The 16,206-nt window shown below is 38.0% G+C and overlaps 1 protein-coding gene across 1 annotated transcript in view; it reads left to right on the forward strand.

The window, feature by feature from the left end:
* The window catches only part of LOC129239518 (lysoplasmalogenase-like protein TMEM86A), a 37,184-nt gene extending 24,990 nt beyond the window's left edge, over positions 1-12,194 (forward strand). The window contains exons 2-5 of the mRNA XM_054875045.1: positions 2,641-2,807; positions 2,885-3,075; positions 9,471-9,688; positions 11,601-12,194. Coding sequence (XP_054731020.1) covers positions 2,641-2,807; positions 2,885-3,075; positions 9,471-9,688; positions 11,601-11,738 — 714 coding nt within the window. The 3' untranslated portion in view covers positions 11,739-12,194. The remainder of the gene's footprint in view (positions 1-2,640; positions 2,808-2,884; positions 3,076-9,470; positions 9,689-11,600) is intronic.
* The last annotated feature ends 4,012 nt before the right edge of the window (positions 12,195-16,206 follow it).

Here is a 16,206-nt window from a genome sequence, read left to right on the forward strand (position 1 = left end):
ACAGTTTAGTACAAATTGAAGCTGTGTCTCACCTCGAGTGTTGGTATCGCTAGAGCGCCAACTGGTAAAAGTTCGAATCAGCGCCTGAACTTCGACGGAGATGGTCCTTCAATAATCTTCCTTGAAATCTTGGAAATCTTGGTTGTCATGTGTCATATATGATAACACCAGCCAGATGGATACTCTTTCTAACCCCATGCTGACATGCACTATATTCTTTTCACTGTTTTGTGAGATTTGAAAACTAGAAAGACTATGATTAATAAAAATACAAGCCTGAGTCCTACATACAGCACCGGGTCGGTATCAGAGTTCAATTCTTGGATAACAAAGAGCTCCTCTGCGTTTCAAAGGCGCATAAAAAGGGCCGCGGATGCTAGCTTTGAGTGTTGAAAGTTAATCTATAGGTCCCGCATCATCCTCGGAGATAAGGAGGTGAATCTCCATTTCCCCTAGGATCTCGTCTTTAATTACAGCAGTGGCAGTAGTTCGAAATTTGCTTCCTCTGGTTCCGACACCAGGGGCTGGTCCTCCGATAAAGTAGCCTAGCGGTTGAAGACCGAGCGGACGTAGGAAGACAACGAGCACGTATAACTTACCGTATTGGATACATTCACATGGAAAATGGCCCTTAGATCTGGTGGAGAAAGTGCACTCCAAGCGTGCCTGCTCTATCTCACTCCGCCATACTTGATACAGCACGTCCGCTCAAGGTGTTGTCTAGCTTATAGAGTAGAAACCGTAATTTATTATATTACTCCACCCCAGTGTGCGAGAGCTAGAAGCTGATAGGCGTAAATTCCTTAACTTTTTACCCCGCCACAGTGTGCGGGAGGTATTGATGACAAAAACCGCATAGTGTTGCTGTGAACTCGCAAACTCGGACTATCTTCCAGACAACGGTGGATAGACCTTCGTTGCCAAGTTGGATAAGCTCTGAGATCTTTTCCTGATTGGATGGCTTAGCTGGGAACCAAACCCAGGCCCAAGACCTGTTGAGGATATCATTCCTATGGACGACCAACAGCCAACAACTGCCTGACAAAAGCGATGACCTCTGATACAAGGTTGGCTCGGTTCTGATGCCAGCCGGCGCCCGGGACAAACAGTGCTGTGCCAGGGTGTCTCGTAAGACTAATCCAACTAATCACCTACCCTGTCAGAAATCAAAATAGATTAACGAAACCAATGCAACACTGAGTCTTGTCGAGGCCCTATGCTCCCGAGAAGAGTGAACAAGGAAAAACAATTAAAGCCGACATAATAAAGGGTTATCAGTTTAGAGGTATATATTTTAATTTAATTATTTTTTAAAGATAATCCCTTTCAAATGTTGGCCGCCACTGCGACGTAATTCGGTCATCCGTAAACACCAATTTTGAATGACTCGCTGGAGGACTTCGGTCGGTATTTCGTGAATAACTTTAGTAATGTTGCCTTACAATGCCTCAACCGAAGCTTTGTGGATAAACCAAGTAAAGGGTTTTTCAATAAGGGCGGGTAGATGTTGAAATGGAATAAAATGGCGTTTGCTGTGTGGCACGTAGCGCCGTCCTGCTGGAACCACATGTCGTCTAGGTCCATATGGTCCAATTGGAAGGGCCACCACGTCTACCGAAAAATGGGCGCAATGCGCTCAACGTTTGGGTTAATGAACACTCATTTTGATAATAAAGTTTCATCATTTGAACGTGATGTTCAATCATGTAACTTGCCATGATGATTTGGCATAAACAACTGAATAATAAACAAAAGATTTGACAGATGTCACCAAAACAAAATGGCTGCCACAGGGCGCCAAAATCGACCCGCGCCAATTGAAAAACCCTTTATTTAAACTTCACATACCCCACAAATAAAAGTCCAAAGATGTGATATCTCACGATCTAGGTGGCCAATTCACTGGTCCGAGACGAGTGATAAATTGCTCACCGGTACGACGATGCAGTAAATCCGTTATTTCACGGGCTGTATGGCAAGTAGCGCCGTCTTGTTGGAACCAAATCTTGTGGAGATCACGTGCTTCAATTTCCGGCTTAAAAAAGTCGTTGATCGGGGCGCGATAGCGTTCGCCTTTCGCTGTTACATTGGCGACAACCTCGTCTTTGAAGACATATGAGCCTCTTCCATCCCATAGGCCGCATCAAACGTTGTTTTCAATGGATGTAATGGCTGTTCTTGAATGACTTTGATTTGGCCTTCAGCCCAAATATGACCATTTTTTTATTGACGCAGCCATTAAGCCACAAGTGGGCCTCCTCGCTGGACACCATAAGTTGGCCTGAGCGCGCGTTTAACACTTTTCACAGAGCGTCGAGCGTTTTTCATAAAACATTTCTATGATTTGTAAACGTTGTTGAGGCATAAATCTTTCCATAATGAAATGTCACTGAATACTTAAAAAAATTATTTATTCAGTTTGACAATAGTCACACGTGATCTGTCAAGGAACCCCTATTGGAAAAAGTACCTCCAATCTGATCACCCTTTTTAATTAGTGAGCTTTGTTCGTGAAGGCGAAAATTTACGACGTAAAATCAAGTTTCGAATGTGATTGAGCATATTTTGATGCAAATTAATTTCACTTTTGTATCCAATTTTATACGTATTAAAGTTGTGTTTCTCTTTTGTGATTTTCAGCTTAAAACGCAAATATTAAAACTGATGCCATTTTTCAATGCAGTTGTTATTTATTTTGCTTTCGTACAAGATCCAAAGGGCGAACTATGGACCACAACGCTGAAATGTCTGCCCATTGGAATGTTGATGTTCTATGTTGTCGCAAAGGGTTTCGCGCTTACGCCCGCGTAAGTTTTTTCCCTCCAATTTGATATCCACTTCATTATTATTCTTGATTAAAATTTTTTTGTTTGAATTTGCGTAGCTACAGACGCTCACAACGCATACTGCTCGGCTTAATCGGCTCATGCGCCGGTGATGCATTGCTCAGCATTAATCTTTTCCCTCAAGGAATGGGTGCTTTTGCCATCGGTCATATCTGGTACATATCAGCGTTCGGTTGGAAACCACTGAAGCTATCAATCGGTGTAACGTTGTACATTTTAGGTGCAGTGGGTAAGTAGTAGACATTAAATAATAAAAGTATTTAGTAATGGAAGAATGCTGAATGCTAATTAGTTGCTTAGCTGATAGAAAAAGATAATGTAAATGGCATTTAAAATAAAATGCAAATTATTGGCTATAAAAAGTGCTATAACTACGTAGATTATATTAAATGTTAGGGGGACCGGAAAATAATCAAGTTTTTTTTAGTGTAAATTCGAATAAATTTCTTACAAGTTTTTCTTTGTAGTCAGTGATGTGATCACCCTCGGTGGCCACAGCTTTTTGCCATTTAGTGTGCAAATTTTCAATGCCGGATCGTTAAAAATCAATTGGTTTTTTCAGTAAAATATCTAGAGATGGCCTTTTTATATCAACCAAATTTTGAAATTTTTTGTTTGTTAAAAAGTATTGCAGTGAAGGGAATAAATGGAAATCCGATGACGCATCGTGATGTCGGGCGAGGTAGGGTGGTGTGTGAGGCGGGATCCCTACAAAATGCTGTATATCAAAATTCTTTTCGTACGAAATACTGTAAATTAACGTAACAAAATTCTGCAGTGACAAAATTTTGTATTTACATAATTCTGTATTTACAAAATTCTGTAAAAACAAAATTCTGTACTGTCTTAAAAAAATTCTGTATTGGCAAAATTGTGTATTGACGAAATTCTGTACTGACGAAATTCTGTACTGACGAACTTCTGTATTAACAAAATTCTGTATTGAAAAAATTTTGTGTCGACAAAAGTCAGCGAAAAAAGGAGTTCTACGCAAAAATACGGTGGATTGCGTAGCCGGAGTTGGACTGATGAGGGTTATTTTTTTGAAGCGCGGCCGCTTCTATCGTGGATTCTATCGAAACTGAAGAAAAAAAGTGCGCACTTTTTTTTATAAAATTTGTTGAATTTCTTATCATTTACTTACAGCATTTCGTCAATACAGAATTTTGTTAATACAAAATTTCGTCAATACAGAATTTCGTCAATACAGCATTTCGGCAATACAGAATATTTTTTACAGAATTTTGAAATACAGAATTTCGTATACAGAATTCTATAATACAGAATTCTGAAATACAGAATTTTGTATACAGCATTTTGTAAACAGAATATTGTATCATACAGCATTACGTACCCAACCCGTGTGAGGCAGTACCTCCAACCCCAATCCATTCATTTCTTCCACTGTTTTTCTTGCGCAGTGCGATCTCTCATTATCGTGTTGCAAAATAACGGCTCTTCTATTGATAATCGCTAGATACTTTTCCATTGATGATTGATTTACTAGATCTAACTGTTCACAATAAAGGTCTGCATTCAAAATGGACTATTCCAAACACACAAAAGCGCCTTTTCCAGATATAAACCTGGCTTAGCGGTTGTTGTTTTTGTTTTAGCAATTAACTTTGCCCTATCAGTGTAGTGTAAATCACGGTCCATCTTCGCCTAGCTCATCTAAAGGTAAACCCAGGAAACTTGCTGTTTCGACAGGTTGGGTCCAGAGGGAGAGCGGGGTTAGATGAGTGGGTTTAATAGATGGGTAGAAGTTTAACCTGCTACAGTATCCAGAACGTAATTATGCCAAAGTTACGCGGGACTCTCGGGAAAGCTGGGACTCTTCATCTGCTGTAGGTGGTGGTTGGACTCTGATTACGGCATTCGGTGGTCGGGAGCTTAAGAAGGTGGTGAGAGTCTCCCGAGGAATGTCGTTAATTGCCGATCCAGTAATTGGCGGTCTGCTTTGTCCTGGATCTCGTCCGCGTAATTAAGGAGGTGCATACTGGTGCCTGGAAGGCGGCTCAGGCTCAAGCAGGTGTCTGCATGGGTGGGACCTGCGGTAACACCCTAACAGGAACTGCTTGCTGAGCACTTTCTTATGCTCCTTTAGAGGGAGCATATGGGCCACGTCATGTAAATGTTGAAGTGGGGACATCAAAGGGCACCCTGTCGCAGTCTTAATGGCAGTGTTTTGACCAGTCTAGTTCCAGGCGGCCAGGCAGGCGCAGCATAGCTTAAAACCGACCGGCCTATTGCCTTAAATCTCGATAGCAACATTTCTTTGTCCTTGCCCCAAGTGCTGCTGCCAAGCGATTTGAGAAGGAGAGCAAACTGACTAAGGTAACTCCCAAAATTTTGGGGTTATTAACGATCGGAATTGGTGTGTCATCGACTTTTACCTTAAGTTGCAGTTTGACCTCCTTTTCCCAGGTGGTGAAGAGAGTCGCCGTAGACTTCGTGGGGAAAAGTTGTAGGTTCCTCGCAGTAAAGAAGCGAGAAAGGCGGGTAGTCGTTTACTTTGGCGCACAAGGGAGACTCCCTCTGGTGGCTGATGGAGTTTCGAGATATAGAAGTTAAAAAGCAAGGGTGAAAGGACACCGCCCTGCGGAACTCCTTGCTTTATTTTCCTCTGTTTAGAGAAATAGCATCGGCGAATGACGAGCACTCAGGTAGTTCGCGGTACATCTCTTCAGTCCTGGCGTGAGTGTCGACTATAAAATATCATCTAGCAGCGTGGCGTAGCCGACAGTGTCGAAAGCTGTTTTTAGGTCCAACGCTACTAGGACAGTCCTCTCGCAGGGACGGTTTTGGTTGATCCCGTGGTTAATCTGAGTGCTTATGACGGTGAGTGCTGTGGTGGTACTGTGCACTCTTCGGAAGCCATGCTGGTGTGAGGCTGGGGTCAGGTGTTCCGTGTAGAAAGGAAGTAGAAGGGCTTCAAGAGTCTTAACTACTAGGGAAAGGAAAGTTATAAGCAGATAAGAATCCACTTGGTTGGCGGGTTTCCCAGGTTTCAGTAGTGGAAGCACTCTCCGTGTCAGGTGGCTCAGCGGTCCCTCAGGGCGATTAATTCGGAAAGCGTCACTGCATTTTGGGTTTTGGATTATCATACCGGACCCATTTTTCATCTGCGGTTCTGTATTGTACCATTGAAGCAATAAGTTGCATGGCGTGGATCGGCTAGCTCTGTTTTCTTCAGACATTTTATGCGGAACCCAAGCACCTGCAGTGTTTGTTTTACACATTTTTTGCAAATGTTCTTGAATGGTCGACCAAGGTTGATTAAGATTATTTGACAGTTCCTCAATTGTTTGACTCAACGAAAGGCTAGTAATGTGCAACTTGATAGCCTATCCCACGAAATGATGCTTCTCACCTCTCACTATTAATATCCTTGGTTTTCCTTCATCTTTACTCAATCTCTACTCGAGACTGGGTAGGCCATCATCGGTATGGACAATTCCATGGGAGAGTAAGGAGCAAATAAAGCAAGGTGAACAATGATTTACGGGGACGGATTACGGTCCCGAGGCTGACATCCTTCCACCCGAAACTAATTGTCGCGAAGCAGCAATAACAGCCTCGTATTGATAATCGAACCCATCGATGCAGACCAGCGGACGAGATCCAGGACAAAACAGACCGACAATTACTGGATCGGCCAGCGTACAGACAGACAATTAACTACATTCATCTGGAGACTCTTACCACCTTCTTAAGCTCTCGACCCCCGAATACCGTCATCGGAGTCCAACCACCACCCATTGCAGACGAATAGCTCCAACTTCCGTGGCACAATTACGTTCTGGATACTGTAGCAAGTCCCATCAAACCCACTCATCTAACACCCCTCTCCCTCTGGACCCAACTTGTCAAAACAGCAAGTTTCCCGGGCCTACCGTTAGATGCGCTAGACGAAGACGACCGGTAATTTACACTACACTGCCGGGCAAAGCTGACTGATACAACAACAATAACATACAGACCAGGCCAATTATTACAGAATTTCATCATGAAATATAAGATCAATGTGACAACCCGGAAAAATGGCAGAGACTGCAGATGAGCGTAAGAAGTGGTCCACTCAGGACTGTCAGGACTAAGAAAGAAGAAAAACTGTTTGACACGGATTTTCTTGCACTTCCGCTCTTAATGCGTTGTTGTCTAAAGTTGTTGGTCTTCCTGGCCGCTGTGAGTCAGAAAGACCGAAATTACCTGATATAAACTAAGAAAACCAGCTTGGCTATTCACGAGCATCCAAGGCACTTGGGTAAACATCGCAAAGTTTTTGGTAGCAACTGGTGCATTGCCACCCTTGTGAACCTCCAAAAGCATGCAATGGCGGATATGAAACTTTTCTGGTATTTGGCGAGCCATTCACTAAAAATGGCGAAAGAAAATTTAAAGTTTACGTATCCACAACTTAATCAGTCACTTTAACTTTGAAGTGTCTCTGGCACGACTTTCAATTACACAATGAACTCATAAATGGTAAAGAAGCATTTATGTACATGCGCAGAAGCGATATTACTTTTCGGTCCCTCCAATATTATTTAATAAAATTACACGGTGTGACAAAAAAAAAAATTAAATATACTTTTATGGAGACCTAGCACAACTTGTAGGTATAGTAAAACTAAGAAACATGGTATAGGAGAAATTTCCAATACACCCCCAAAATCTCATTTTATGGCCATAAAACCGTTTTTCAGTAGGTTGATGTGAACAATCACTCCTAACTTCGCCAATTTCCATCCGATTTCGAATTTGTTTTTTTAGTTCGAAAGAACAAAAACAAGCCTTTTTGACAGTGTGTTGACAATTTTTCTGAAATGACAACTGACGAGACTGTAGATGGAAGTATTCGGAATTTTTTTATTTTTTCTCTATTTTTTCAACTTTGACATCATTTTTGCGATATTATCCGATATTAAGGATTTTTTTTAGTACACTACTGTTATAGTAAATTTAATTCTGCGTCGAATGAGCTATATTTGACTGTAATTGAGTTAAAATTAATAGAGTTGTATGAGTTTTAAGGTTTTATTTTTTTTTTACTAATTTGGTATGAAGGTATAACTTTACGCTACATGGGAATAAGGACGTGTTTTGATGCGTTATTATAGATACGTAATATTTATTGGAGTATATATGTATACATAAGAGTACACTGTACTGCAAACAACAGAACTGGTTAGAATTTACGAAAATATCTGACATATTATAGCACTTTTTTTTTTCAATGGAAATATGAAAAGGCTCCCAAGTGTACCAAAGTCCACACTGTACATTGATTAAGAAAAGAAGTTTGTTATTATAATTTAACCTTATTAAAACGTCAAAGTTGTATTGTTTGTTTCATTGAAATTCAAGAGATACAAATCAAAACGTTGCCAGAAAAGTCGAATTTCTCAATATTCTCCGATGATGTGGCATCGTCAGCCTTATCATAAACCAGATGATTGTTATTTTTATAAAACGGACGTAAACGGTCATCATTATAAAGCTCGGAAGCACATAAAGTATGCTGATGTTGCAACTGTTAAGAACCCCAAAATCTTGGACGATATGATTGACTCAACTGCAGGTCATGAACTGAAGGAAGTTCAACTCATTGCTGATGATGATCAAACTGATAACAATAAACCCGATGATGAAGAGTATTTTCCGTCTGGTTCTAAGTCTTCAGAACGACACATTGTATCAAATTCAGATTTTCAGGATCTTTCTCGTGATTTACTTCTATCGGGAAGACAATCTGAAACGCTCGCTTCTCGATTTAAACAATGGAATTTAGTTGATGACGACTTCAGATGAATGATGATGATCGAATTTCTTCCAAAGAAGTATTCAAAACTGATGAAGAGAATGACAAATGTACCGTACCATACTAAACTCCAAAGGGCCGTTTCCAATGCATTTTTAAGTTAGGAACCAGTTCCGTTGTGTACTGCACCGTACCGCACATACCGTAGAGTGCTGCACTGCACAATACTCCAATAAATATTATGTGTTTATAATGACACTTGTCATTTTCATGCTTCGATGCCTACATATCAAATTAGTAAAAAAAAAAATAAAATCTTAAAACTCACACAACTCTTTTGATTTTAATTCAATTACAGTCAAATATAGCTCATTCGACCCGAAATTAAATTTACTATAACAGTAGTGTACTAAAAAAAATCCTCAATATCGGATAATATCGCAAAAATGATGTCAAAGTTGAAAAAATAGAGAAAAAATAAAAAAATTCCGAATACTTCCGTCTACAGTCTCGTCAGTTGTCATTTCAGAAAAATTGTCAACACACTGTCAAAAAGGCTTGTTTTTGTTCTTTCGAACTAAAAAAACAAATTCGAAATCGGATGGAAATTGGCGAAGTTAGGAGTGATTGTTCACATCAACCTACTGAAAAACGGTTTTATGGCCATAAAATGAGATTTTGGGGGTGTATTGGAAATTTCTCCTATACCATGTTTCTTAGTTTTACTATACCTACAAGTTGTACTAGGTCTCTATAAAAGTATATTTTCACTGTCGCACAGTGTTATTAAACAATGCAATTTCGTCATTCCCCCTATTAAACATTTTTTCATTTTAAAATATGTTCACCTCATTTTTCAGGTATTTCGGTGGTTTTCAAACGTCTTGACGCCGTACTCGCTGTTGGTCTTCCTATCTATGCTGCCCTCTTGCTGACCACTTGTTGGCGTGCACTGGCTCGCGCGCTCCAAAGTTCCAGCTTTATAGACACATTCTGTGCTGTGGGTGCAGTGCTTTTCCTCATATCCGATATAGTCATCGGCATTAATATGTTCTTGATTTCGGTACCGTATTCAAGAGTAAGTATTTGGATTATAATAGGGGTATTCACACCAAATTTGTTACTTCGTTACTTGGCAGTTCTTTTGTTATCGTGCCAAGCAACGAGCTACCAACGTAGAAGCTTGGCAATTTGATAGGCAAAATAGCAAAGTGCTTAAAACAATAGCAGATCGATCTTCACACCGATCTCGCCAGTTTGGCGGTTCCTTCAAATCACAGCGCAGAGGCGGTTATCGTGCCAATAAAGAAGTAAACCATTGTGAATCCGGCTAGTTAAGTTTTGAATGCTACTTTTCCTGTTGCTGCTCAAAACTTTCAACCTCCCAAGGAATAGGCATTTTCTATTTCTGTCCAACCGTCAACTAGGTTAGTTTAGGTTGGACTTGGCTGATACTGTAGATCGCACATAGACCAGAAATTTATCCAAGCGTTTGGAGGGAGATTTGAAGAACTTTATATTATACAAGGTGAAGTCCCAAATAAACAGAACTGGCGTCATAAAAATGTTTTTGATGGCGCCATCTTTTTACTAAGTTCGTGCGTTGGAAGTTACATCTCTAGCTGACTTCCAGTGAATTCTTGGTGACATTCGGATCAGTGAAAGCGAAGTTATTTCGTCTAAAGTGTCAGTATGTTTGTGGCATCGACACAAAAATGAGTTTCGAACAAAGAGGTAATATCAAATTTTTTTTTTAAATCAGTAAAATGTTTACCGAAACATTTGAATTGATGAAAAAAGTTTATGGCGATGATTGTCTATCTCGTGCCAGAGTTCATGAGTGGTTTACACGTTTCAGAGATGCTTGTGAGGGGATAAATGACAATGACCATACGGGCTGGGCCACCCAAAATCAGTGACCATCGAAAACTCTATCGAAATTGTTCGTAAATGTATTAAAAATGAACCAAAATCATCCTTGAAATTTATGGAATCCGAGTTGAACATCTCAAAAACATCGATTTACCGCATTTTAACTGATCATGTGGGGTTACGAAAGGTCTGCGCACGTTTAATTTCACACAAGTTAACTGAGGACCAAAAACAGCTCAGAATTCAACATTTGAAAGACCTTAATGAAGAGGCGAGAAAAGGCGAGAACTTCCTTTACAACATTGTAGCTAGTGAAGAAACGTGGTATTTCCAACATCAGCCTGAAACTAAGCGTCAAAGTGTCGAATGGAAGGCCCCATACGAGCCAACACCCAAAAAATCGCGTTTGGAGAAGTCAAAAATCGCATCGATGCTCATTTGTTCTTACCATTCCAAGGGAATTGTCTACAAAGAGTTCGTGCCAAGGGGCCAATTCGTCAGTGCAATTTTCTATCTCGGCGTTTTGAAGGGTTCGTCGAATTCGCCCTGAATACCGCGAAGCAGGAAGGTGGTGCTTATTGCATGATAATGCATCGTCTCATCGATGCACTCTTGGGACTGATTTTTTGACTAGAAATCGCATTTAAACCATCAATCACTCACTTCATTCGCCTGATACGGCTCCCTGTGACTTTTAACTATTCGGAAAATCGCATGTGGCCATGAAAGGAACACGTTTTGCGTCCGTAGAGGCCATCCAAAAGGCTTGTAGCGACATCCTGAAAGACATTCCGGTCAATGACCTGAAACATTCTTCCGAAAAGCTTTTAGACCGCGTAAAACCATGTATCCTGGTCAGAGGGGACTATTTCGAATAAATACGCTCGAAGTTATTAGGACAAAGCTCCTGTCGTTTCTATTTTAGCTCAGTCTTGTTTATTTTGACCAACACCTTCTATGTTAAAGGAACTTGGTAGAAATGCTATGCTTAGATTAGTGCGATTCTATAAAATTTTTGAAAAAAAACATACGCCTGGTTTACATAAATACAAAGTATAGTTCGATTATATCCGAACACTCCTTCCTTGTTTCAAATAATTTTCTTATTTTCCTTTCAGATTTTCATTATGTCGACTTATTATACTGCTCAATTTGCGATCACCCTCAGCACTGCCAATGAAAGCCCCGAGTCTTGGAAGCATATGGGAAATGGCAAACCGGCGCTCAAAAGTAATCGCGCCAAAACAAAAGACTGATCAGTCACCGAGAAGTTTGCGCTCCATTAGAAGTGTAGCTCAAATTGAGAAGCAATAAAAATTTCATGTGCAAAACTGCGTTGCCTATGTCGAACTGTCACCACCAAAAACTAAAAACCAAAACCAAAAATACCAAAAACCCCAATACTTCCATTGTACCTTTACTCTCTGAACATTTTCATGAAGAAAGGTTACTTTAGCGTATACAAACAAGTCCACATCTGTATGTATTGTGTATAGTATTTATTTGTGAATCTTAAGGTGTATATAATCGAGGAGTACACACAGGTATATGAAGTTATTTACTCTCGTTAGTTTAGGTATTATAACTAAATGTGTCAATTTATCAATAAATGTAGTTGATTTAATTATGTAGGTATGTGTAGTTTTTAGAAGTTGGTGTTAATTTTTTCCAGCAAATAAAGGAATATTACTATTATTGTAAATAGAAAAATATGAATATTTGTATTATTTGTGAACACCCTTTAGAGGGTCCTTCAAGCACGGATTTTTTGTTTGTTTTATTCAAATTAGGCCCAAAACAGAACTGCAGCGGGTAACGGATTGACGGTTGCTCCACTTTCGTCGGAAAATTCGGTCGGTTAAGGGGTTACATACGACCAGCAGCGTCTAAAATGCGCTAAAAAAGAGGTTGTCTGTAAAGTCGGTTTACTGACGATAGTTTAACGTGATAACGTCATAAGAAAATACTAATTGAATGGTTGCATTTTTTCAAAAGAAAATTTTAATTTTATTTGTTTGATAGATATTTTGTATGGATATAGAGAATGAGTTAACATTAACATAACATAATATACTTTAACATAACATAACATAACATAACAGAACATAACATAACATAACATAACATAACATAACATAACATAACATAACATAACATAACATAACATAACATAACATAACATAACATAACATAACATAACATAACATAACATAACATAACATAACATAACATAACATAACATAACATAACATAACATAACATAACATAACATAACATAACATAACATAACATAACATAACATAACATAACATAACATAACATAGCATAACATAACATAACATAACATAACATAGCATAACATAACATAACATAACATAACATAACATAACATAACATAACATAAGATAACATAACATAACATAACATAACATAACATAACATAACATAACATAACATAACATAACATAACATAACATAACATAACATAACATAACATAACATAACATAACATAACATAACATAACATAACATAACATAACATAACATAACATAACATAACATAACATAACATAACATAACATAACATAACATAACATAACATAACATAACATAACATAACATAACATAACATAACATAACATAACATAACATAACATAACATAACATAACATAACATAACATAACATAACATAACATAACATAACATAACATAACATAACATAACATAACATAACATAACATAACATAACATAACATAACATAACATAACATAACATAACATAACATAACATAACATAACATAACATAACATAACATAACATAACATAACATAACATAACATAACATAACATATCATAACATAACATAATCACGTAAAAAAATAATAATAACATTAAAACAACAGGTATTATTAACAAACTTGGTTTTATTTTAAATTCTTCAAGTAAATCAAATTAATAATAATCAATAAGAAGTCATATGCAAATACAAATACGTGAATTTATATACACCTAATTCTCTTTTTACACGAATTTTTTTTACACGAATTTGATTTAACACGAGTTAAAAAGAGAAAAAAAATTTTTTTTTACACGAATTGTTTTGTTTTAACACGATTTTCAATATTTTATGAATTTTTCTTGAATCTCATAGAGCAAATCGGATTCATTGTTTGGGATTTTTGTTTTAGCATACCGGTTTAGGTTATTTGTTTAGGATCATAGAATATCAGCATGTAATCGCATCTATACAGGATGAGCGACTTTGGGCTGTTATCGTGTACAGCTGTTGCTATAAAAATATGTGTATATGAGTGGGATTCGCCGAATTATGCATAGAGTAAAGACGTAATGTACTTTTTACGCAATTTAGTTTGGTTTTGAGAGTTGAAAAGAAAAGACGCTTAGTTGTTGTGAGTATTTAAAACAGAAAATTAGGTAATCATTTTCAACAACATGATCCTGATGAGGAACGAGCTGCACAATTTAACGTGAACTGAAATCATTAATGGCATCTTACAGGGAACTTTATAAAGGTTTATCACGAAATCAAAAACAATCTTTAATGACTGATTTCCTTCTAAAAACTACTGAATTATCAACACAGGAGCCTAGAGATGATAATCCAGAAACAATTTCACAAGATGATGAACAAAATAATTCTAGTGATGGCAGTGATATTCTAGTCTTACGCAAACGTATGCGTTTATTGTCAGAAAGTGACAATGCATAAAAGTTTTTTATGTTTATATTATTTTTACTTGTTTTATATTAATGAATTTCAGATATTATTTTCTTTTTTTCAAAGTATAATATATTTCTTATAATATATTTAAAGAATTAAAATGTGTAAACACGAAATAAATTCTTTAGTGAACTCTAAAAAGAATTTTTTAGTATTGTTTTGACCTAATTCTCTTTTTACACGAATTTTTTTTTACACGAATTCTTTGGGAACGTATCTATCGTGTAAAAAGAGAATTAGGTGTATGTACATATGCGCATATACATACATATATACGCTCACTTAAGTAGGAGAGAGCAAGATGTCGAACGTTGCCGTTCGTTTGCTTTGTTCGTTCCGCGCTTTCGCTTGCAGTTCATTCAAGGTAACACTAATGAGCAAGGTATCGACACATTTTTTCGTGCGTGCAGCCTGTTAAATCGAATTATAAGACGTTATCACGTCAAAAAAGTTGCTCCACGGACTACATCATGAATGATAATCCAAGAGTGATTGCCGAAAAACCAATGCACCTACAAAGAGTGACTGTTTGGTGCGGTTTATGGGCCGGCGGCATCATTGGGCCGTATTTTATCCAAAATGAGGAAACGAGGCCGGTCAGGCAGTTACTGGTGCCACTTGTCACACAGCTAACGAAACAATGGCTCTTTTGCGCGAAAAATTTGATGGCCGAATAATCTCACGTCACGGCGATGTCAATTGGGCGTCATGATCATGTGATTTGACACCGTTGGACTTCTTTCTTTGGGGTTATTTGAAAGAAAAGGTGTACATCGATAAGCCAGCAACAATTCAAGAGCTAAAAGACGAGATAATTCAGCACATTAACGGCATAGAACCTCAATTATGCCTCAGCGTCATCGAAAATTTGAACCATCGGATGGAGGAGTGCCGCCGAGGCCGCGGCGGCCATTTGGCCGACATTTTGTTCCATGTGTAATTGAACCATACCAATATTATCATAATAAAGGGAAATGATAAAAATTTCCTAAAAAATTGTATTTTATTCAAAATCAACACCGGCCCTTCAAACTTAACCACCCTTTATAATAAAAAAAAAATGTTTGCAATTTAGGCATTTTTTTTTCCTTGCTCACTCCACTCGGTCTTGCGTTGGTTTCGTTAATCAATTTTTGCTTTCTGGTAGGGTAGATGAATAGCCTGCCACTATCAGTCCTAAGTAGTGGGAATGCGCACCTGTCGTTGCTTAGGAACAACGCCTTAATACTGCTTGGAGCTTCCTCTTGCTGGCGCCACTGATGCAATGTGTAACTGTGTCTTTTTCTTTTTTTTTTTGCTTGTTGTAGCAGCCACAATGCAAAAATGCGCTGACTTTTTTCGTGTGGGAGTAAGGATTGGAAGGATGAGGCTGTTGGGGTTGAGGAATTAATTTTCTTTTTTTTCTTTTTATAGAAACTAGGAAAGTAGGTAAGTTTGGAAAAGTGCGAAGACCGTGCTTTACGTGGGACTCGAACCCATAACCTCTGGGATGGCAGGCTGGTGCACTTACGCTAGACTACCGAGGCTGCTAATGCGTTTTACGTCATAAATATAAAAATTTATAAAATTTTTAATAAAAATATCAAAAATCCGGCTATAGAAAAAATGCTTTCGAATATTTAAAAAAACGCATCAAAAAATATTAAAAACTGTATGAGTTATCATGCAGACCGTACCGGAAAAAGTAGTTTCGCGAAAAACGAGTTTAAACTTTCAAGTACATTTCGTAACGGCCAGCTGCCTCAAACAAAGGACAGCTACCGGTGCGCATCAAATTCTCGTCGAACAGTTACATTTTCTAACACAATTTTGTATCCATGGGGAATTTTTACAATCGACTTGCTCAGAAATACGCCTAAAATTTTAAAGAATAATAATCTGTAAAAAACAACAATCGATTTTTTGTATTTTTTGTTCAAAACAAAATTTTAATTTTATTTGTTTGATAGATATTTTGTATGGATATAGAGGAGGAGGTAA

The sequence above is a fragment of the Anastrepha obliqua genome, chromosome 1, assembly GCF_027943255.1.
Source record: "Anastrepha obliqua isolate idAnaObli1 chromosome 1, idAnaObli1_1.0, whole genome shotgun sequence".
In the NCBI taxonomy this organism is placed as follows: Eukaryota; Metazoa; Arthropoda; class Insecta; order Diptera; family Tephritidae; genus Anastrepha; species Anastrepha obliqua.